We start from the raw sequence: 25,000 nt of genomic DNA on the forward strand, positions 1-25,000 counted from the left end.
AGGTCCGAGATACTGTTGTGAAGAAGTTTAAAGCCGGATTTGGATACAAAAAGATTTCCCAAGCTTTAAACATCCCAAGGAGCACTGTGCAAGCGATAATATTGAAATGGAAGGAGTATCAGACCACTGCAAATCTACCAAGACCTGGCCGTCCCTCTAAACTTTCAGCTCATACAAGGAGAAGACTGATCAGAGATGCAGCCAAGAGGCCCATGATCACTCTGGATGAACTGCAGAGATCTACAGTTGAGGTGGGAGACTCTGTCCATAGGACAACAATCAGTCATATATTGCACAAATCTGGCCTTTATGGAAGAGTGGCAAGAAGAAAGCCATTTCTTAAAGATATCCATAAAAAGTGTTGTTTAAAGTTTGCCACAAGCCACCTGGGAGACACACCAAACATGTGGAAGAAGGTGCTCTGGTCAGATGAAACCAAAATTGAACTTTTTGGCAACAATGCAAAACGTTATGTTTGGCGTAAAAGCAACACAGCTGAACACACCATCCCCACTGTCAAACATGGTGGTGGCAGCATCATGGTTTGGGCCTGCTTTTCTTCAGCAGGGACAGGGAAGATGGTTAAAATTGATGGGAAGATGGATGGAGCCAAATACAGGACCATTCTGGAAGAAAACCTGATGGAGTCTGCAAAAGACCTGAGACTGGGACGGAGATTTGTCTTCCAACAAGACAATGATCCAAAACATAAAGCAAAATCTACAATGGAATGGTTCAAAAATAAACATATCCAGGTGTTAGAATGGCCAAGTCAAAGTCCAGACCTGAATCCAATCGAGAATCTGTGGAAAGAACTGAAAACTGCTGTTCACAAATGCTCTCCATCCAACCTCACTGAGCTCGAGCTGTTTTGCAAGGAGGAATGGGAAAAAATGTCAGTCTCTCGATGTGCAAAACTGATAGAGACATACCCCAAGCGACTTACAGCTGTAATCGCAGCAAAAGGTGTCGCTACAAAGTATTAACTTAAGGGGGCTGAATAATTTTGCACGCCCAATTTTTCAGTTTTTGATTTGTTAAAAAAGTTTGAAATATCCAATAAATGTCGTTCCACTTCGTGATTGTGTCCCACTTGTTGTTGATTCTTCACAAAAAAATACAGTTTTATATCTTTATGTTTGAAGCCTGAAATGTGGCAAAAGGTCGTAAAGTTCAAGGGGGCCGAATACTTTCGCAAGGCACTGTATACACGTCTGTTTGTGTGTCTCACCCCTGACCACCCGAAGGGTAAGAACCTTCCATCGTCCCAGTTGTGTCCGTTAACGAAGAAGAGTCCGGCCACCATCATGAAGACCCACACCATCAGGTTGATCACATTCAACACATTATTAAACCCTACTGAGTTCTTCACCCCCAGGGCCACGATCACTGTCACTATCACTGCTATCAGCAGGGCCAGAAGGTCTGGGTACGACTGCTCTCCTTTACCTAGAGGGGAGTGGAGGGAGAGGAGGAGGGAGGGAGGGAGGGAAAGAGTGAGGGGGAGCAGAGGGGAGAGGAAGGGAGAGAGGGAGGGGAGGAGGGAGGGACGGAGAGAGCGAGTTGGAGCAAAGGGGAGAACGAGGGAGAGAGGGATGGGGAGAGGGAGAGGGAGGGAGGGGGAGCAGAGGGCGAGGGATGCAAAGAAGTAGTTGAGGGAGGGAGGGAGGGAGGGAGATACACACCACACCGGGAGGTAAACATACATTTTTTATTTAACCTTTATTTAACCAGGAAAAGCCCATTCAGACCCAGAGACTCCTTTTCAAGGGAGACCTGGCCAAGAAGGCAGCAACAATCAATACATTACATGATTAAAACATACAACAATACAATACAATACAACAACATGATCCAGATTTAAAATAAGCATTTACACTCCTCTGTAACAGAGTCTCCCATAAAAAATGTAAATGAATTCAGTGGCACTAACATATCTAGATGAAGCATGGATTGTAGACTGGAACCCTGGGGCACATATTCATCTCAAGAAAGATAGACTTGTGATTGTCAGTACATACATATTGTGTTCTACCAGAAAGATAGTTCCTAAACCAATTTACTGCCCCTTCACTGAGACCAATGTTACTGAGTCTAGCTAGCAACATGGTCAACTGAATCAAATGCCTTTGATATATCAATAAACAGAGCAGCACAATGCTGCATTTTATCAAGTGCATTTATGAGGCAATTTGCCACTTCTATAGCTGCATTTGTAGTGCTGTGCCCCAATCTAAAGCCAGACTGAACCCCTCTTAGGGCTGTTACGGTGACCGTATTACCGCCACACCGGCGGTCACGAGTCATGAAGGCAGTCAAATTCCACATGACTGTTTAGTCAGGGTAATTAGGCTTCTCCAAGCTCTGATGCTGCTGTTCTTCAGTAGCCTACCAAACTTGCTAACTGCCTAGTACTCAGCACTCTATTGTCCCTCTAATCACTCTGACATTAATGTAAATGTATTCGAAAATCTAATCAAACACTTCATGAGAGGTCATGTTGCATTTCTATAGGCTATGCAATTGTGTGAGAAAACAGAGGGATGGCTTCTATTAAAAAGAGGAGGATCCCATCAGCTTTCTATAGGCTAGGCCTACTATATTTATTTCTCAACTTTCCTAATATTAAGCACATTGCTTCTCTTTACAACAGGAGTATAGCCTACCTGGCTGGCATGAAAATAAACCACGGCGTCCTCCATTCACTATATAAGTGCATATTTGACATATATTTTTTTCCCGCTGCCCCTGTTTCGATACAGGTGCATGATAATGGTCCATTCTAAAGCAAAACAAATGTCACACATATATTATTTAGTATATGTAAAGACAATATTAAATCAAGAAAAGTCTGATGGGTGGCAAAATTAGCCTATCACTTGTGAATTATATATAGTTGAAGTCGGAAGTTAACATACACCTTAGCCAAATACATTTAAACTTTCACAATTCCTGACATTTAATCCGAGTAAGAATTCCATGTTTTAGGTCAGTTAGGATCACCAATTTATTTTAAGAATGTGAAATGTCAGAATGATAGTAGAGAGAATGATTTATTTCAGCTTTTATTTCTTTCATCACATTCCCAGTGGGTCAGAAGTTTACATGCACTCAATTACTATTTGGTAGCTTTCAATTGTTTAACTTGCGTCAAACGTTTAAGGTAGCCCTCCACAAGCTTCCCACAATAAGTTGGGTGAATTTTGGCCCATTCCTCCTGACAGAGCTGGTGTAACTGAGTCAGGTTTGTAGGCCTCCTTGCTCGCACACGCTTTTTTAGTTCTGCCCACACATTTTCTATAGGAAATTTTCTATAGGATTGAGGTCAGGGCTTTGTGATGGCCACTCTAATATCTTGATTTTGTTGTCCTTCAGCCATTTTGCCACAACTTTAGAAGTATGCTTGGGGTCATTGTCCATTTGGAAGACCCATTTGCAACCAAGCTTTAACTTCCTGACTGATGTCTTGAGATATTGCTTTCATATATCCACATAATTTCATTCCTCAAGACGCCATCTATTTTGTGAAGTGCACCAGTCCCTCCTGCAGCAAAGCTGTTACGGTGCGTGAATGAGGACCCAAAAGCGAACTAACGTAAACAGAGCTTCTTTAATAAGAAAACAAACGTAGGCTCAGATGGACCGGCAGGTTCCGACAGGACAGGACAAGGTTGCAGCAAACATGACGATAGTCTGGTTCAGGCATGAACAACACAAACAAGAATCCGACAAGGACAGGAACAAAAACAGAGAGAGATATAGAGGACTAATCAGAGGGAAAAAAGGGAACAGGTGGGAAAAGGGGTGACGAGGTAGTTAGGAGGAGACAAGGAACAGCTGGGGGAAAAGAGGGGGAGAAAAGGTAACCTAAAACGACCAGCAGGGGGAGACAGGGTGAAGAGAACGGACAGAAACAAGACACAACATGACAATACATGACAGTACCCCCGCACTCACCGAGCGCCTCCTGGCGCACTCGAGGAGGAAACCTGGCGGCAACGGAGGAAATCCTCGATCAGCGCACGGTCCAGCACGTCCCGAGAGGGAACCCAACTCCTCTCCTCAGGACCGTACCCCTCCCAATCTACTAGGTACTGATGACCACGGCCCCGAGGACGCATGTCCAAAATCCTACGGACCCTGTAGATGGGTGCGCCCTCGACAAGGATGGGGGGGGGGGGGGGGAAGACGAGCGGGGGCGCGAAGAACGGGCTTGATACAGGAGACATGGAAGACCGGGTGGACGCGACGAAGGTATCGCGGAAGAAGAAGTCGAACTGCGACAGGATTAATGACCTGAGAAATACGGAACGGATCAATGAACCGCGGGGTCAACTTGCGAGAAGCCGTCTTAAGGGGAAGGTTCTGAGTGGAGAGCCAAACTCTCTGACCGCGACAATATCTAGGACTCTTAGTTCTACGCTTATTAGCAGCCCTCACAGTCTGCGTCCTATAACGGCAAAGTGCAGACCTGACCCTCTTCCAGGTGCGCTCGCAACGTTGGACAAAAGCCTGAGCGGAGGGGACGCTGGACTCTGCGAACTGAGATGAGAACAGCGGAGGCTGGTACCCGAGGCTACTCTGAAAAGGAGATAGCCCGGTCGCAGACGAAGGAAGCGAGTTGTGGGCGTATTCTGCCCAGGGGAGCTGTTCTGACCAAGACGCAGGGTTGCGAAAAGAAAGACTGCGTAAGATGCGACCAATAGTCTGATTGGCCCGTTCTGCTTGACCGTTAGACTGGGGGTGAAAGCCGGAAGAGAGACTGACGGAAGCCCCAATCAAACGGCAAAACTCCCTCCAAAATTGAGACGTGAATTGCGGACCTCTGTCCGAAACGACGTCTGACGGAAGGCCATGAATTCTGAAAACATTCTCGATGATGATTTGTGCCGTCTCTTTAGCAGAAGGAAGCTTAGCAAGGGGAATAAAATGAGCCGCCTTAGAGAACCTGTCGACAACCGTAAGAATAACAGTCTTCCCCGCTGACGAAGGCAGTCCGGTGACAAAATCTAAGGCGATGTGAGACCACGGTCGAGAGGGAATGGGAAGCGGCCTGAGACGGCCGGCAGGAGGGGAGTTACCGGACTTAGTCTGCGCGCAGACCGAACAAGCAGCCACGAAGCGACGCGTGTCATGCTCCCGGGTGGGCCACCAAAAACGCTGGCGAATGGAAGCAAGCGTACCCCGAACGCCAGGGTGGCCGGCTAACTTGGCAGAGTGAGCCCACTGAAGAACGGCCAGACGAGTAGGAACGGGAACGAAAAGAAGGTTCCTAGGACAAGCGCGCGGCGACGGAGTTTGAGTGAGTGCTTGCTTTACCTGCCTCTCAATTCCCCAGACAGTCAACCCGACAACACGCCCCTCAGGGAGAATCCCCTCGGGGTCAGTGGAGGCTACTGAAGAACTGAAGAGACGAGATAAAGCATCAGGCTTGGTGTTCTTAGAGCCCGGACGATAAGAAATCACGAACTCGAAACGAGCGAAAAACAGCGCCCAGCGCGCCTGACGCGCATTAAGTCGTTTGGCAGAACGGATGTACTCAAGGTTCCTATGGTCAGTCCAAACGACAAAAGGAACGGTCGCCCCCTCCAACCACTGTCGCCATTCGCCTAGGGCTAAGCGGATGGCGAGCAGTTCGCGGTTTCCCACATCATAGTTACGTTCCGACGGCGACAGGCGATGAGAAAAATACGCGCAAGGGTGGACCTTGTCGTCAGAGAGGGAGCGCTGAGAAAGAATGGCTCCCACGCCCACCTCTGACGCGTCAACCTCGACAACGAACTGTCTAGTGACGTCAGGTGTAACAAGGATAGGTGCGGATGTAAAACGATTCTTGAGGAGATCAAAAGCTCCCTGGGCGGAAACGGACCACTTAAAGCACGTCTTGACAGAAGTAAGGGCTGTGAGAGGAGCTGCCACCTGACCGAAATTACGGATGAAACGACGATAGAAGTTCGCGAAGCCGAGAAAGCGCTGCAGCTCGACGCGTGACTTAGGGGCGGGCCAATCAATGACAGCTTGGACCTTAGCGGGATCCATCTTAATGCCTTCAGCGGAAATAACAGAACCGAGAAATGTGACGGAGGAGGCATGAAAAGAGCACTTCTCAGCCTTCACAAAAATACAATTCTCTAAAAGGCGCTGGAGGACACGTCGAACGTGCTGAACATGAATCTGGAGTGACGGTGAAAAAATCAGGATGTCGTCAAGGTAAACGAAAACAAAGATGTTCAGCATGTCTCTCAGGACATCATTGACTAATGCCTGAAAGACAGCTGGAGCGTTAGCGAGGCCGAAAGGAAGAACCCGGTATTCAAAGTGCCCTAACGGAGTGTTAAACGCCGTCTTCCACTCGTCCCCCTCCCTGATGCGCACGAGATGGTAAGCGTTACGAAGTTCCAACTTAGTGAAAAACCTGGCTCCCTGCAGGATCTCGAAGGCTGAAGACATAAGAGGAAGCGGATTACGATTCTTCACTGTTATGTCATTCAGCCCTCGATAATCTATGCAGGGGCGCAGGGACCCGTCCTTCTTCTTAACAAAAAAGAACCCCGCTCCGGCGGGAGAGGAGGAGGGGACTATGGTACCGGCGGCAAGAGCTACAGACAAATAATCTTCGAGAGCCTTACGTTCGGGAGCCGACAGAGAGTATAGTCTACCCCGGGGGGGAGTGGTTCCCGGAAGGAGATCAATACTACAATCATACGACCGGTGTGGAGGAAGAGAGGTGGCCCTGGACCGACTGAACACCGTGCGCAGATCCTGATATTCCTCCGGCACCCCTGTCAAATCACCAGGCTCCTCCTGTGAAGAAGAGACAGAGGAAACAGGAGGGATAGCAGACATTAAACATTTCACATGACAAGAGACGTTCCAGGAGAGGATAGAATTACTAGACCAATTAATGGAAGGATTATGACAAACTAGCCAGGGATGGCCCAAAACAACAGGTGTAAAAGGTGAACGAAAAATTAAAAAAGAGATGGTTTCGCTATGATTACCAGAAACAGTGAGGGTTAAAGGTAGCGTCTCACGCTGAATCCTGGGGAGAGGGCTACCATCCAGGGCGAACAAGGCCGTGGACTCCCTTAACTGTCTGAGAGGAATGTCATGTTCCCGAGCCCAGGTCTCGTCCATAAAACAGCCCTCCGCCCCAGAGTCTATTAAGGCACTGCAGGAAGCTGACGAACCAGTCCAGCGTAGATGGACCGACAAGGTAGTGCAGGATCTTGAAGGAGAGACAGGAGTAGTAGCGCTCACCAGTAGCCCTCCGCTTACTGATGAGCTCTGGCTTTTACTGGACATGAAGTGACAAAATGACCAGCAGAACCGCAATAGAGACAGAGGCGGTTGGTGATTCTCCGTTCCCTCTCCTTAGTCGAGATGCGGATACCTCCCAGCTGCATAGGCTCAGCTCCCGAGCCGGCAGAGGAAGATGGTAGTGATGCGGAGAGGGGGGCAACGGAGAACGCGAGCTCCTTTCCACGAGCTCAGTGACGAAGATCAACCCGTCGCTCAATGCGAATAGCGAGTTCAATCAAGGAATCCACGCTGGAAGGAACCTCCCGGGAGAGAATCTCATCCTTTACCTCTGCGCGGAGACCCTCCAGAAAACGAGCGAGCAAAGCCGGCTCGTTCCAGCCACTGGAGGCAGCAAGAGTGCGAAACTCAATAGAGTAGTCTGTTATGGATCGATTACCTTGACATAGGGAAGACAGGGCCCTGGAAGCCTCCTCCCCAAAAACAGATCGATCAAAAACCCGTATCATCTCCTCCTTAAAGTCCTGATACTGGTTAGTACACTCAGCCCTTGCCTCCCAGATTGCCGTGCCCCACTCACGAGCCCGTCCAGTAAGGAGAGATATGACGTAGGCGACACGAGCAGTGCTCCTGGCGTAAGTGTTGGGCTGGAGAGAAAACACAATATCACACTGGGTGAGGAACGAGCGGCATTCAGTGGGCTCCCCAGAGTAACACGGCGGGTTATTGATTCTGGGCTCCGGAGATTCGAAAGCCCTGGAAGTGGCCGGTGGATCGAGGCGGAGATGGTGAACCTGTTCTGTGAGGTTGGAGACTTGGGTGGCCAGGGTCTCAACGGCATGTCGAGCAGCAGACAATTCCTGCTCGTGTCTGCCTAGCATCGCTCCCTGGATCTCGACGGCTGAGTGGAGAGGATCCGAAGTCGCTGGGTCCATTCTTGGTCGGATTCTTCTGTTACGGTGCGTGAATGAGGACCCAAAAGCGAACTAACGTAAACAGAGCTTCTTTAATAAGAAAACAAACGTAGGCTCAGATGGACCGGCAGGTTCCGACAGGACAGGACAAGGTTGCAGCAAACATGACGATAGTCTGGTTCAGGCATGAACAACACAAACAAGAATCCGACAAGGACAGGAACAAAAACAGAGAGAGATATAGAGGACTAATCAGAGGGAAAAAAGGGAACAGGTGGGAAAAGGGGTGACGAGGTAGTTAGGAGGAGACAAGGAACAGCTGGGGGAAAAGAGGGGGAGAAAAGGTAACCTAAAACGACCAGCAGGGGGAGACAGGGTGAAGAGAACGGACAGAAACAAGACACAACATGACAATACATGACAAAAGCACCTCCACAACATGATGCTTCACAGTTGGGATGGTGTTCTTCGGCTTGCAAGCCTCCCCCTTTTTCCTCCAAACATAACGATGGTCATTATGGCCAAACCGTTCTATTTTTGCTTCATCAGACCAGAGGACATTTCTCCAAAAAGTACAATCTTTGTCCTCATGTGCAGTTGCAAACAGTAGTCTGGCTTTTTAATGGTGGTTTTGGAAAAGTGGCTTCTTTCTTGCTGAGCGGCCTTTCAGGTTAAGTCGATATAGGACTTGTTTTACTGTGGATATAGATACATTTGTACCTGTTTCCTCCAGCATCTTCACAAGGTCCTTTTTCTGTTTTTCTGGGATTGATTTGCACTTTTCGCACCAAAGTACATTCATCTCTAGGAGACAGAACGCGTCTCCTTCCTGAGCGGTATGACGGCTGCATGGTCCCATGGTGTTTATACTGGCATACTACTGTTTGTACAGATGAACGTGGTACCTTCAGGCGTTTGGAAATTCCTCCAAAGGAAGAACCAGACTTGTGGAGGTCTACAATTGTTTTCTGAGGTCTTGGCTGATTTCTTTTGATTTTCCCATGATGTCAAGCAAAGAGGCATTGAGTTTGAAGGTAGGCCTTGAAATACAGCCATGGTTACACCTCCAATTGACTCAAATGTTGTCAATTAGCCTATCAGAAGCTTCTAAAGCAATGACATCATTTTCTGGAATTGTTTAAAGGCACAGTCAACTTAGTGTATGTAAACTTCTGACCCACTGGAATTGTGATACAGTGAATTTTAAGTAAAATATTCTGTCTATAATCAATTGATGGAAGAACTTCTTGTGTCATGCACAAAGTAGATGTCCTAACCGACTTGCCAAAACTATAGTTTGTTAACAAGAAATTTGTGGAGTGGTTGAAAAAGGAGTTTTATTGACTCCAACCTAAGAGTATGTAAACTTCCAACTTCAACTGTATTATCACTTGTGGATGACGCCCAGTATAAGAAACAATGCCTTTTTTTTGTGACTTGTTCAAATCATAGTCGCAAAGTCTAGCCCATAAACCTATATGTTTTAGTAAGGTTTGTATCACAACTAAAGTGGAGCACATTAATCCGCTTTACAAGGGGTGTAGAGCCTAACTGACATACAGTGGGGCAAAAAAGTATTTAGTCAGCCACCAATTGTGCAAGTTCTCCCACTTAAAAAGATGAGAGAGGCCTGTCATTTTCATCATATGTACACTTCAACTATCACAGACAAAATGAGAAAAAAAATCCAGAAAATCACATTGTAGGATTTTTTATGAATTTATTTGCAAATTATGGTGGAAAGTGTAGGCTGTATTACATGGATTTAATAGACTTTTAAAATGTATGGAAGCCAGGAGATGCTAAATGTGTTCATGTTAATTAATGGTCAATTACCATGAGACTGACAGTTATTGCTTGACAATCACCGGCTGACGAAATATCATGACCGCCACAGTCCTAACCCCACTCAGTATGTTCTTTTCAATTAGGACGTTTTTGAACTGTGAGTTCACTAGGGATTCATAGACTTTGGCCAGGATAGGGAGTTGGGAGACAGGGCGATAGTTATTAGATCTGAGGGATCTCCACCCTTTAGCAGTGGGAGGACATAAGCTGATCTCCAAATGGTGGGTATGGAATTGGTCAAGAGACTCAAGTTGAAAACGTGAGCCACAGGTTCAGTAATACAGTTTTTTTCGATTGCTAAACGACAGTGGACACAACTGGAGTCACATGTGCAAAACTCTAACTACAGTCTGCACAGCAGCAGTTCATGTGGACCAAACTCTAGTTCGTTTTTCATTGCTTGAACACAGTTTTCAAAACTCTACACACTTATCCCATGACTTTAACCACAACCTGCACAACACTGTGGATTTATAGCACTTTGTTCAAATGCTAACACACTGCTGTCAAAACTGTGAACCACACATTCAAAACGGAATAATTTTCAGCCTTGTGCCTTTCAAACACTGCTGATTGCAATTTCAGCTGAAAGGCTAAGCAGGTGTCTTGTTTTAGACTTGTTAGTGAACACACACACATATTACAGTATATATAGGTAGAGCTCAGAAAGACTCATTTTGGAAATGGAACAAGGAAGATGGGTTCGTGGAGGGAGAAGGGTGGCAGGGAGAGGGCGGATGCGTGGAGGAAGACAAAGAAGACAAAGAGCTGTTATTTCAGATGAAATAAGGGCTACACTTATAGACCATGTCGTGAACCATGGTCTCTCATTGAGAGAGGCAGGGTTGAGGGTGCAACCCAATCTGCAAAGATCCACAATGGCATCTGTAATGCGAATTTTCCATCATGCAAACAGGTGAGAGTTACATCCTTACAGTAAATGAAAACATTACAGGAATCTATTTTGTGTTGCAATTATAGAATATTTACACAGATATATATTACAGTAAGTTTGACTGTAAAATATATTTTTACAACAGGACCCAAAGGCTGCCCCCAACAGGGGGAAGAGGAAAAATATTTTCAGATGCGCAGGAAAATGCTATTGTTGACATGGTTGTTGTCAACAATGCAATAAAACTGCGGGAGATTCAAGATAGAGTGCTGGCTGATAATGATATATTTGAAAATGTTAATTCTGTCAGCACAACAACTATTGCTCGAGTCCTAAAGAAACACCAAGTTACAATGAAACAGTTATACACTGTACCGTTCGAGAGAAACAGTGAACGGGTAAAAGAGCAAAGATACCAATATGTCCAGGTAAGACGTCTGAGGTTACGTACACAGCTATACAAAATATTTACAGTAAAGAAAAAACACTAGCATTTCTACAGTAAAACTGTGCAATTACTGTTTTTCAGAGAGTAATGGAGGTGGAAGCACTGGAAAGACCACATTCATTTGTATTTTTCGATGAAGCTGGATTTAACCTTGCCAAAACACGGCACAGAGGAAGGAATGTTATAGGTCAAAGGGCCACTGTGGAGGTTCCAGGCCAAAGGGGGGGAAATATCACCATGTGTACTGCAATGGCCAATGATGGTTTGCTTCTCAACACACCACTCATTGGCCCATACAACACAGAAAGGCTTATAGCTTTCCTAGAACAGCTCTATGCTCAGCTAGTGCCAGCAGAACAGGGGGAGCCAGTAAGAAACCCCCAAGTTTTTGTCATAGTTTGCGATAACGTTGCTTTTCACCACTCTGCAGCTGTCACAGATTGGTTTGCAGCACATCACAGATTTATGGTTTTGTACCTGCCTGCATATTCACCCTTCCTCAACCTAATAGAGGAGTTTTTCTCTGCCTGGAGGTGGAAAGTGTTTGGTCACCACCCACATGACCAAATGTCTCTTTTGGAAGCCATGCGTGCCGGATGTGAGGACACGAGTCCAGAGGACTGCCAGGGATGGATAAGGCACTCCAGAAGGTTCTTCCCCAGGTGCATGGCAAGAGAAAACATTAGATGTGATGTTGAAGAAAACCTGTGGCCTGATGCTAGAGAGAGGCAGGATTAGCCCCTCAATTATTTGTTCGAATTACAATATGTACTTTTAGTTTCTACCTTTTTTTCTCATTACTGTAATTCCGTAAATTACTAAGGACTATTGAAGCAAACTGCTAATTTTCATTTACCTTAAAGAATTGTTATGTTCTAAACATTTTAATAAATAATGTGAAAGAATGTCACTCTTTTCTTTGAAGAAAATATTACTTTGTATGAAGTCACTGAAATTGTTCAAACTGTAAAGATGAAAAGTTTGTATTTTCTGTATTGGTGTTTGATGCTAGTGTTTTTACTCTCAGTGTGTTCTGAGTGACAGTGTGTGTTATCTCAGTGAGGGTTGTGCATAGTGTTTGGCTGCACTGAGCGTGTTTTGAGCCATGTGTTAAGAGTTGTGTTGCTTGGAATGAGTTTTGCAGGTGATGTGAACTGTTTAGCTCAGGTGACTGTTGGTAGTGCAGACTGTAGTTAGAGTTTTGCACACGTGACTCCAGTTGTGCCCACTGTCGTTTAGCAATCGAAAAAAACTGTAATACCAGCTGCTATCTTTAAGAGGTAGGGGCCCAGGTTGTCTGGACCTGCAGACTTTTTAGTGTCTATTGCCTTTAGTGCTTTACAGACCTCATAAGAAATAAGAAACAGCAGAAGAAACAGGCTCAAAGTTGAAATGGTTCACACGAGGGCTTATATAATAGTTTACTGTAACAGAGCTTACATTAGATACCTGGGCCCCACCATTACCAAAAACGGAACCAGCAGAACACACATGAACACACACAGTCAACAGTCATGCACCGTGCCAACAGTGTGTGTGTGTGTGTGTGTGTGTGTGTGTGTGTATGTGTGTGTGTGTGTGTGTGTGTGTGTGTGTGTGTGTGTGTGTATGTATGTGTGTGTGTGTGTGTGTGTGTGTGTGTGTGTGTGTGTGTGTGTGTGTGTGTGTGTGTGAGCGCATGCGTGCATGTATGTGTGCATGTGTGTGAGAAGAGGGAATGGATGACAGGCTAGATGGCCAGCGGTTGGAAAGTTACCATTTCCTTTTCCTGTCAGAGAGATTTTGTCTCCCTCTGTCTGTTTTCACAGTTCCTAGGCTGTCACACAACTGTCACAACACTGTGGCATAACCCTCGCTACAATCCACAAACAGAAAAAGTAGTGATCATCTGTTATGTTAAGGAATGAGCTTTCACTGTCTGTTTCTATACTGCTAGCCACTCTAGACGTCAGGCTCACATTCAGGAAGGTGAACCCTACTGACTTGTATTATTACTCTAACTGTCAGAAAGGCATGGCTGTTCAACGCACTACATTTCTACGCTGGACACAGCCCACGTCTCAGGGAAGATTATGTCACAGCTACTGGAAACACCACACACACCCACACAGATATACAGCACACACCCTCCTCCCTTCTCCACCCCCTCCCTCCCCTCTCCTCCCCCCTCTAGACTCACCCAGGCCGTTGAGTGTTCCGATGTGTGTAGTCATAAACGTAGAGATGCTTTTATTGGCCAGTGAGTCCGCCATGCTGCTGAGAGCCGACGCCCCCGCGGCTGTACCAATCAGGTACTCCAGGATCAGGTTCCAGCCAATGAAAAAGGCCACACACTCCCCCACTGTCACATAGCTGTAGGTGTAGGCTGAGCCTGTTGTCTTGGGAACGCGAACCCCAAATTCAGCATAACACACTCCTGAAGGGGAGACGCACAAATATCACGTAGCTGTGTGTGTGTGTGTGTGTGTGTGTGTGTGTGTGTGTGTGTGTGTGTGTGACATTACCTGACAGTATAGAGGCGACAGCAGCGATGATGAAGGAGACGATGACGCCAGGTCCGGCCATCTCCTTAGCAACCAGCCCAGAGACCACGTACATTCCCGTGCCAACGCAGCTGCCCACCCCTAGTGACACTAGGTCTACCGTGGACAACACCCTCGCTAGTTTGGTGCCATGGCTGCCGGTACCACCTGTACACACACACTTACATTAGCATACAAACACACACCTTAACATAAAACACACGTTAATATAACCCACACACACATATCTACACATACTGTATACCCACACAAACCCCCCCCACACACACACACACACACACACACACATTCCCACCTTCATTCACGCCCCTAGAGACCCCCCTGTAAACACCTACCTGTCCCAGAGTCCAACATGCTCTCTACTGGTTTGGTCCTGAGGACTCTGGAGGTGAAGGAGTGCCATCCTGCCCGCCACTGGACACGCTGCAGCTTACCACGCAGACCTGACATACTGAGGTCACAGGTCAGTGGTTAGAGGTCAAGGGTCAAGAGAGGGCTTTAGCTTTTTTTCTATTTTATCCTCCGGCGTTCACCTTTCCCACTCTCGTAAATAACGTTTATCCTTGTGAAGACGGGCTGAGTGGGAGAGAGTATGGGAGGAAGAAAGTGTCTTCTCTCTGGTAGTCAGGTGAGGGGGGGTGTCAGCAGTGCTTCATGGTGATATAGAAGTGTTCTCTGTTGTCTCAGGTGTCAATCTGTAACAGAAATGCTCATGTTTTTACACATACAGTACAATACAGCTGATAGCATATGACACCATGTCTGTGTCTTGTCCACAGCTGTTTGACAGTTACAGTCACATTGGATATGGCTGGCTATCCATCCTTTACTGTAAACACACACACACACACACACACACACATACACACACACACACACACATACACACACATACACACACACACACACATACACACACACATACACACACACACATACACACATACACACAGCGAGATGTGTGTTCCAGAATGAGTTTATACCTGAACACAGAGAACTAATTATCAGCTGGTCCTTGTAGACCTGTTGTTATAGCAACCATCTCATAACACCATGCCATAGAGGACAGTTCATATCCGTCTGTATGTGTATGTGTGTGTGTATGTGTGTGTGTATGTGTATGTGTGTATGTGTATGTGTACGTGTATGTGTGTGTGTGTGTGTGTATGTGTATGTGTGTGTGTGTATGTGTATGTGTGTGTGTGTGCTTGCATGCGTTCCAGATGACTGTGTTGTGTTGTAACTTCCTGAGTCCTCATCACTTCCTGATTAGATCTGACCTGAGATGAACTCAGAGCTGATGGACTGTAAGGACTCAACTCCTCCACTCCCCCCAATCTGACAGAACACATTGTTCTGTTACAGACCCACACAAGCACACACAATATAATTACAGCCATAGACAAATAATTACAGGGTGGTACGTCCCAAATGGCACCCTATTCCCGACATAGTGCACTTAGTCCAGAGTACTGGTCAAAAGTAGAGCCCTATAGAGGGAACAGGGCTCTATTTGAGACATAGTCAAGGATTCAACCTTCGATCAACCCCTTGTCCTCCGCCCAGTCAGTCAACGACTGCACTCATAGAAGATGATTGAGTAAAACCATTTGGTCTAAAGTGAACAGGAGTTAATACACAGTCAGTATGTGCGTCCCGGGTAGGAAAATAACCTGCTCTGATGACTGCTATTACTGACAACCTCTTTCCCTCTTTCAATGAGCTTTCTCTTTCTCTGTTTATTTCTCTATTATTCCCCCTCTGTCTGCACTCAGGAAGAGAAGTCATTTATGTAAAGTGGGCCAACGCACCTCTCAATCATCGAGCACTACTCAATCATCGAACACTACACACACACGCCTCTCAGCCATCAACCACTTAAACGAGGCCTGCAATTACCCAGCTGTTTAACCACAGTGGTTGTGTGTGTGTGTGTGTGTGTGTGTGTGTGTATGTTTGTGCGCGCGCGTTTCAGTTTAACCACCAAACAAGGCACAATACAGGAGAGAGGTGGGTATGGCTATTGTCCCTGCAGAGTGTGGATAATAGAACATAAAGGATAAGAGAGGAGGGATGGTGATGGAGGGATGAGCAGCAGACTGATAAAACAGCTCATCTGTTCCCATCAGACACAGTATTGATCTCAAACACAATGCAATAGGATCTGTCCTCCCTAAAAAGAAGAACAGGTGTAAACAGCCCATTACAATGTCCAGCCATCCTCTGTCTTTCGATCGGTCTGTCTGTCCGTCCGTCTGCCTGTTGGCATGCCTGTCCATCCATCTGTCTGTCATCTGGTTTCCTAGTCATCCACCATAATAATAAATTATTGTTATTCAATCAGCCAATCAATGGGCATGATTCATTGTTGTAAGAGAGTGGTTAGCTGTGTGTTCCAGCCAACATTCTGTCTGATTGACAGAACGCAAATCCTGATTCAGCTTCTGGAACTCAGTACCTTAATAAAGATAAGAGCCTCATTCAGTCCAATTTGGCAACCGATTCAGTCCAATCTGGCAACCGGCAATGTTCTGATATGGCAACCACTGGACTTCTAAGTAGGTCAGAGTCAGAGAGAGGGTATGTAATCATTGAGTATAGGACCTGACTCAGGAGAAAGGTTCTCTCTCTCTTCCTTTCTTTCAGTCTCTCTCTCTCTTTCTCTCTCCAGTGCTGAGTTCAAGAGTGTAGTGAGAGTGGGAAAGACAGCTGGAACGCAGCCCTCCATCTCCCTCTCTCTCCTCTTTCCCCCTCTCTCTCTCCTTTCTCTCTCCCCCCTCTGACCTCTCTCTCTCTCTCTCTCTCTCTCTGTCCCTCTGAATCTGTGTTCCTTTGGATGGCCTTGTATCTGATAACTATAGTAACCATATTGCCAAACTGTGACACATATCTAAAAGGATTAGTAACCACACCAATACGCTGTACACATCACTAGGGCCCAGAGTTTATTCCCCCTTCCTCTCGCTCTCTATCTTTCTATATATCTACGTGGCCTGTAGTCTGGTAGGGGGTGTGCTGCTGATGACGGAGATGCAGATGGCTCTGTGATGGTGTGTGTGCATGTGCGTGTGCATGTGTGTGTGTGTGTGTGTGTGTGTGTGTGTGTGTGTGTGTGTGTGTGTGTGTGTGTGTGTGGAGGTGATTGTACTAGCTTTTATGCACAGACAGACTCTGTGACGTCAGTGAGGCTATCTGCCATTCACAAACCAAATCAGGTTGTGTGTGTTCTTGTGAGAGGGTGAGTCACACATGCAATAGAACAAGGTTTATGAGATCATCTATACACACACACACACACACACACACACACACGCACACAACAATCTATCAAGCAATCAAGAAAAGGGCACTTTGCGCAAACAAACATTTAGACAGTATAAGGGAACACAAACACACACAAACACACAAACACACACACACAGCTGCAACCTGTGGCTCAGTGATGTTTCATCATTACACATTACACACACATACAAACACACACCTGTTGACAGAATGATTGATCTAAATCCATTACAAACAAGCTTATAGGGAGCAGTTGATGTTACTCCCCGTGACATCTAGCCATGACAGGAGGGGAATTATTGAACTGGTATCCCCATCAGGGTTAAACTCACCTTGTGATCTTCCTTGTCATGACAGGAATGTAGCCAAACTAATACAACATAACAGACATGCCTATTATCAAGACTTCATCAACACCATATTTTAGCAATAAGGCCCGAGGGGATAGGGTATATGGCCAGTACACCACGGCAAAGTGCTGTTCTTAGGCACAACGCAACTCAGAGTGCCTGGATACAGCCCTTAGCCGTGGTATAATGGCCATATACCACAAACCCCTGAGGTGCCTTATTGCTATTATAAACTGGTCACCAACGAAATTAAAGCAGTAAAAATAAATGTATTGTCATACGCATGGTATACGGTCTGATATACCACAGCTGTCAACCAATCAGCATTCAGGACTTGAACCACCCAGTCCTGTTAATGACTGCTGCTTTCAGCACCACGGCCAGCACCACACAGATGGAAGGAGAGAGAAAGGGAGAGAGGGACAGAGGGAGATGTAAAGAAGTGAGAGAGAAGAGAGCGGGGGAATGGATGAGGAAGAGTGGTAGAGGAAGAAAAGGAACATGGGGAAGAATGGGTGATGAAGAGAGCGAGAGAAAGAGATAGAGAACTCTCATGACATGTAAATAGAGATGAGCTTGTTCTCAGGCTCCAGGCTTTCTGACACACAGACCTGTCTCAACATCTCAGTGTGTGCATGTGTGTGTTTAAACCTCAGCCCTAAATAATTGAAATCAATGTTTCCAGCTTTTGGCTTCTCAGACAGAGAGAGGAATGTGTGTGAAGGCTCTGATGACAATACTGCAGTTACAGAGCTCCTTTGATCCCTCTCTCTCTCTACTATCTGTTTCATGCTCAAACCCAGAGAGGATGGAAAGTTATAACACAATAATATACAGTAACTACCTTACCCTACCCTACCCTACCCTATCCTTACCTTATCCAATCCTACCCTACCCTATCAAACTCTATCCTTACTTTATCCAACCCTACCCCATCCTACCCTATCCGAGCCTTACCCTATCCTACCCTATCCTACCCGCACCCTACCCTTACCTTATCCAACCCTACCCTATGCTATCCTTACCCTATCCTACCCTATCCTTACCTTATCCAACCCTACCCTATCCTTACCTTATCCAACCCTACCCTATGCTATCCTTACCCTATCCTACCCTATCCTTACCTTATCCAACCCTACCCTATCCTTACCTTATCCAACCCTACCCTATCCTACCCTATCCTTACCTTATCCAACCCTACCCTACCCTATCCTCTCCTTACCCTACCCTTACCCTACCCTTATCCAACCCTACCCTATCCGACCCTATCCTTACCTCATCCAACCCTACCCTATCCTTACCCTATCCTACCCTACCCTTACCCCATCCTACCCTATCCTTACCTTATCCAACCCTACCCTATCCTTACCCTATCCTACCCTATCCTTATCCCACCCTACCCTATCCTACCCTATCCTTATCCAACCCTATCCTATCCTTACCTTATCCAACCCTACCCTACCCTTACCCTATCCTACCCTATCCAACCCTATCCTTACCCTATCCAACCCTACCCTATCCTACCCTATCCTGTACCTCCCAACAAATCTGCTCCCAAGAGAGTTTCCCCAACAACACAAGTTCAGATGCCCTCCCCCCTCCACACGCACGCTATCATCTATAGAAAAAGACAGCCTGATTCTTGCAGAGGATAGGCGTGCACATGGGCGTGCACCCTACCCACGCAGACATGATGCTATAAAACGGATGATAAGCACACACACACACACACCACACACACACACACACACACACAGCAGAGGGTAGCCTTATATCTATCTAAAGGTCCTTCTATGATAAAATAGCGTTCAGATGAGATGTAGCCTACTACGTGATGATATCAGGCAGATTTCAACATTTACTCTAGCTGTTGATAAACAAATACCTTTATGTCGGGTAATGTAATAACCAAATCGTATCTTCCTCTCCTCTCTCTCTCCTGGTGTCTACTGCAGCTACAACCGGGATGCGAGCTCCCACCCCCAACGCAGGTGTGACTCAAGAATTAAACATTTTATCATCAAACAACTGCGCGATCAACTGCAGGACACACATACATACCGCGGGTCAAATACGCCATTTTCACACACACATAAACCATGACGACACAGACAGGGAGAGTGAGAGTGGGACAGAGATGGAGAGAAAGGATGAGAAACAAATTCACTTACGTATTCTACCGTGACCCTGGCAGATTAGAGGATGATCGCCGTCCCCCGGAAAGGCTCGAGCTCCATGTCGGCTGCTGTTGCAGTCTCTCTCTCTCCTCTCTCGCTCGCCCTTTCTCGCTCTCTCTGCCTCTCTCTCCTCTCTCTTTCTCTTCCCTCTCTCTCTTCTCCTTTTCTCTCTTCAGCAGCAGTAGCATCTCGCGCATCACCAGGAGGCGGTGGGAGGCGAGAGCCTTTTAAATCATTCAGAAGCCTGCTTACACCACGTGACCAGTAATCTATTATTTAGTTATATACCCCCTCCCCCTCCCACAGCCGAATGGCACTTCGTGACGTCACTTTCGTACTCTGAAGCGCGTCCCGGTTCCTCCGCTCGTCCTGTTCAATAGCCTATAAACAGAGAGAGGCATAGGCTAGCTATATCATTTCTAAGAGCTCTTGTTTAGGATGCCCGAGATACCGTTAACCAAATTGATATGATCCTATTTTAGGCCCATGTAGCCTGCTATGCTGTAAACTAGCCTATTTTACAATTCAATAGGTAGACCTACTGGAAAATAACCCTAATCTGTGGGCCATCTTCATTTGTTCCTGTTTAGCTGACTTTAAGTAGTCTAAATAGCTTGCAAGGTAGATAGATGATCTATCGATCAGCGGAGGCTGGTGGGAGGAGCTATAGGAGGATGGGCTCATTGTAATAGCTGGAATTGAATTAATGGAACGGAGTTAAACATGTAGTTTTCATAGGTTTGATGTGTTTGATGCGGTTCCAATAATTCCATTCCAGCCAATACAATGAGCCCGTCCTCCTACATCTCCCCCCACCAGCCTCCACTGCTATCTATAGCCTATAGATGATTTCAAACAATGTTTATGTTTTTTTGTTCGGTCTGGTCGGGTAACATTTACCCATAAATTGCCATATAATAGGCCTATCATGTGAAGTAATGTCGTTGTTTCCCACATCTTCTGCTTGAGGCTCTTTCATTTGGCCAGTAATTGCTATGGCTGCACAAGGAGATGGAATGTGTGGGGGAAATGACCTGTGGGAGCTGCAGCAACAAGTTCCAACAACCATCACTCCTAGTATAAAAAGTGACCTGATATTCAGCGGTGACATTTCCACTGAAAAATCACTACAATTTAGAGTTTCTAGAGTTTTTTTTTAAAGCATTGTAATGCAGATAGCCGAGACAACATGGTTATAAGCAGGCTAAAGTCAGGGTTGGCTAGCTAGGCTACTATGCCTGTGACCTACTGTAACAGTTGAGATAGTCATGATGTATCTGTATTTTATGGTCAGTTCACAACTCCTGGCACTAGTAATCATGCTATACATGGGCATAGGAGCCGGGGGTAAAAATGTGGAATACACAAGGTGCAATTTCCAAACTTATTTGTGCATCAACAGTTTTCCACTTGCTATATGGCACTCACTGACAGTAAAAGTGTAACAAAAAAATGTGATGTCAAGCAAACTTGTGGCTCTGATCGCATGTGTGAGTGTGGATGTTGGTAGGATGACCCAAGAGCCATTGCGGCCCCCATCAAAGTTTCCCATCCCTGGTCTAGAGGGTGTATGATACCCACGGAGGGACAGAGTCAGAGAGAGAGAGAGAGAGAGAGGCCACAAACAAACCAACAGGGAAGATGGTGAGAAGTACCTCTCCAAGCTCATAGAGTTCATAGACTGATGATCTGTCATAGTTTGAATCAATCTGAATAATCATATGATCTCTGATGAAAAACGTCTAGTGGGTGTATTGTATGTGTTCACTTCACACATGAGACAGGCAGCCATGATGATGTTTTATTTTGGATATTAAGTGGAGATTCATTCATTTCACTCTGACCTTTCATGCCTTGATTTATTTATTTATTTATTTCTATGTTTTTAACTGTGTATAATGCTGGTCATTATTACAGTATAATAACTGTATTTTAAGTTGAAAATATTATGTTCAGTTTCAAACCATACAGTATACAGTATACAGCAGCAGTAGTAACAACCTGATAGGGGAAGTGAGAAAAATACTAGGAAATGAGTCATACAGTAGCAGAGAAAGAGTACGAAATAGTTGTTTAATTGAATATATTCACATTAACAGTCACGCTGGTATTTAATACAGTATGAGTGGCCATGGCCCTAAGATGGATTGAACTGTACCAGAGGAAGTGCCCCTCTACAAGGCCACTCTTAGCATTGTACATTTGTAACCCCCCCCATAGATACAGTATGTATCCATGTTATATTGTGTGTGTGCGTGTGTGTGTGTGTGTGTGTGTGCGTGTGTGTGTGTGTGTGTGTGTGTGAGAGAGATGAGTCACTCAGAGAGAAGGGCAATGTCAGACTTCCGTGCCCACTACCCAGAATCCCACGCTGCAGAGCGATGAAGTCACACAACCGAGGGGTGAGAGTGACCCCTACTTCACACACACACACCCACACACCCACACACACACACACACACACACACACACACACACACACACACACACACACACACACACACACACACACACAGAGCAGATTCACTCCCTATCACAACTCACTTCCATTAGAATCTCATCTCCTCTGTCTTGGTCAGATAACATGTGGGAATATTAAATATTCACAATCTCTACTGTCTGCCATTGTAGTGGAGGGGTTTCAGTGAACTACACTTGTATTAAATGCCTCAAGACTTGTGTTAGCTCCCAGGACTAGGAGCTTGTGTTATAGCTCCCAGGAATACAATATTGTGTTAGCTCCCAGGACTAGGAGCTTGTGTTAGCTGCTAGGACTAAGATCATGTGCTAGCTACCAGGACTAGGAGCTTGTGTTAGCTCCCAGGACTAAGATCATGTATTATGCTGACAGGACAAAGATCTTGTGTTAGCTCACAGGGGCAGACTTAGTAATGCAACTGAACGGCGCAGGAGGAGATGGCTGCTGTTTTACGGTCTCCTAACCAGTTGCGCTATTGTGTGTGTTTTTGTTGCGTTATTTGTGACTTCTTTTGTACATAATGTTTCTGCCACCGTCTCTTATGACCGAAAAGAGCGTCTAAATATCAGGACAGCGATTACTCACCTCGTATTGGACGACATTTTTTCCCCTGTGATTTGCATGGGAAAGAGATGGAGATATCGGGGATGTAGGTCGGGGTGCATTGTAAAGATCCGATGGCAAATAGGTAATCCGCCTCTACCATCAGTCCTATTAGCCAACGTACAATCATTCGATAACAAAATAGACGAGCTACGGTCATGAATATCTTACCAACGGGACATTAAAAACTGTAATATCTTATGTGTCAACAGAGTCGTGGCTGAACGACGAAGTGGATAACATACAGATGTCGGGGTTTGCACTGATAGAACAGCCGCCTCTGGTAAGACAAGAGGTGGCGGTCTGTGTATATTTGTAAACAACAGCTGGTGCACAAAATCTAATATTAAGCAAGTCACAAGATTTTCCCCGCCTGAGGTAGAGTATCTCAGGATAAGCTGTAGACCACACTATTTACCAAGAGAGTTTTCATCTATATTTTTCGTAGCTGTCTATTTACCATGACTAACTGATGCTGGCATTAAGACAGCACTCAATGAGCAACATAAGGCTATAAGCAAACAGGAAAACGCTCATCCAGAAGAGGCGCTCCTAGTGGCCGGGGCCTTTAATGCAGGGAAACTTAAATCCTTTTTTCTACCAGCATGTTAAATGTGCAACCAGAGTGAAAAAAAACTGTAGGCCACCTTTACTCCACACACAGCGATGCGTACAAAGCTCTCCCTCACCTTTCATTAGGTAAATCTGACCATAATTCTATCTTCCTGATTCCTGCTTACAAAAAGCAGGAAGCACTAGTGACTCGGTCAATAAAGAAGTGGTCAGATGACGCAGATGCTAAGCTACAGGACTGTTTTTCTAGCACAGACTGGAATATGTTCTGGGATTCTTCCGATGGCATTGAGGAGTACACCACATAAGTCACTGGCTTCATCAATAAGTGCATCAACGACGTCGTCACTACAGTGACAGTACGTACATACCCCAACCAGAAGCCATGGATTACAGGCAACATCCACACTGAGCTAAGGGGTAGAGCTGCCGCTTTCAAGGAGCGGGACTCTAACCCGGACGCTTATAAGAAATCCCGCTATGCCTCCGACGAACCATGAAACTGGCAAAGCGTCAATACAGGACTAAGATTGAATCGTACTACACAGGCTCTGACGCTTGTCGGATGTGGCAGGGCTTGCAAACTATTACAGACTACAAAGGGAAGAACAGCCGCGAGCTTCCCAGTGAGACGAGCCTACCAGACAAGCTAACTTACATCTATGCTCGCTTCGAGGCAAGCAACACTGAAGCATACATGAGAGCATCAGCTGATCACTCTCTCTCTAGCCGCTGTGAGTAAGAGCTTTAAACAGGTCAACATTCACAAGGCTACAGGGCCAGACAGATTACCAGGACGTGTACTCATAGCATTCCCTGACCAACTGGCAAGTGTCTTCATTGACATTTTCAACCTGTCCCTGACTGAGTCAGTAATACCAACATGTTTCAAGCTGACCACCATAGTACCTGTATCCAAGAACACCAAGGTAACCTGCCTAAATGACTATCGCATGGCACGTCTGTAGCCATGAAGTGCTTTGAAAGGCTGGTCATGGCTCACATTAACACCATTATCCCAGAAACCCTAGAACCACTCCAATTTACATACTTCCCCAACAAATCCACAGATGATGCAATCTCTATTGCACTCCATACTGCCCTTTCCCACCTGGACAAAAGGAACACCTACGTGAGAATGCTATTCATTAACTACAGCTCAGCATTTAACACCATAGTGCCCTCAAAGCTCATCACTAAGCTAAGAGCCCTAGGACTAAACACCTCCCTCTGCAACTGGATACTGGACTTCCTTACCCCAAGGTGCAAAGGGTAGGTAACAACACATCTGCCATGCTGATCCTCAACACGGGGGCCCCTCAGAGGTGCATGCTCAGTCCCCTCCTGTACTCCCTGTTCACTCATGACTGCATGGCCAAGCACGACTCCAACACCATCATTAAGTTTGCCGATGACACAACTGGGGTAGGCCTGATCACCGACAACGATGAGACAGCCTTTAGGGAGAAGGTCAGAGACCTGGCCTTGTGGTGCCAGGATAACAACCTTTGCCTCAACGTGATCAAGATAAAGGAGATGATTGTGGATTACAGGAAAAGGAGGACCGAGCATGCCCCCATTCTCATCGACTGGGCTGTAGTGGAGCAGGTTGAGAGCTTCAAGTT

General features: G+C 46.0%; 1 protein-coding gene across 1 annotated transcript in view; it reads right to left on the reverse strand.

Annotated features, from left to right (window-relative positions):
- The window catches only part of LOC110527386 (putative cationic amino acid transporter), a 25,524-nt gene extending 5,602 nt beyond the window's left edge, over positions 1-19,922 (reverse strand). The window contains exons 1-6 of the mRNA XM_036952088.2: positions 19,715-19,922; positions 14,442-14,603; positions 14,244-14,359; positions 13,870-14,055; positions 13,545-13,781; positions 1,232-1,449 (exon numbers count right to left, since the gene is read on the reverse strand). Coding sequence (XP_036807983.2) covers positions 1,232-1,449; positions 13,545-13,781; positions 13,870-14,055; positions 14,244-14,358 — 756 coding nt within the window. The 5' untranslated portion in view covers position 14,359; positions 14,442-14,603; positions 19,715-19,922. The remainder of the gene's footprint in view (positions 1-1,231; positions 1,450-13,544; positions 13,782-13,869; positions 14,056-14,243; positions 14,360-14,441; positions 14,604-19,714) is intronic.
- Between the last annotated feature and the right edge of the window lie 5,078 nt (positions 19,923-25,000).

This window comes from Oncorhynchus mykiss, chromosome 18 (genome assembly GCF_057628025.1).
Source record: "Oncorhynchus mykiss isolate SJ-2025 chromosome 18, ASM5762802v1, whole genome shotgun sequence".
In the NCBI taxonomy this organism is placed as follows: Eukaryota; Metazoa; Chordata; class Actinopteri; order Salmoniformes; family Salmonidae; genus Oncorhynchus; species Oncorhynchus mykiss.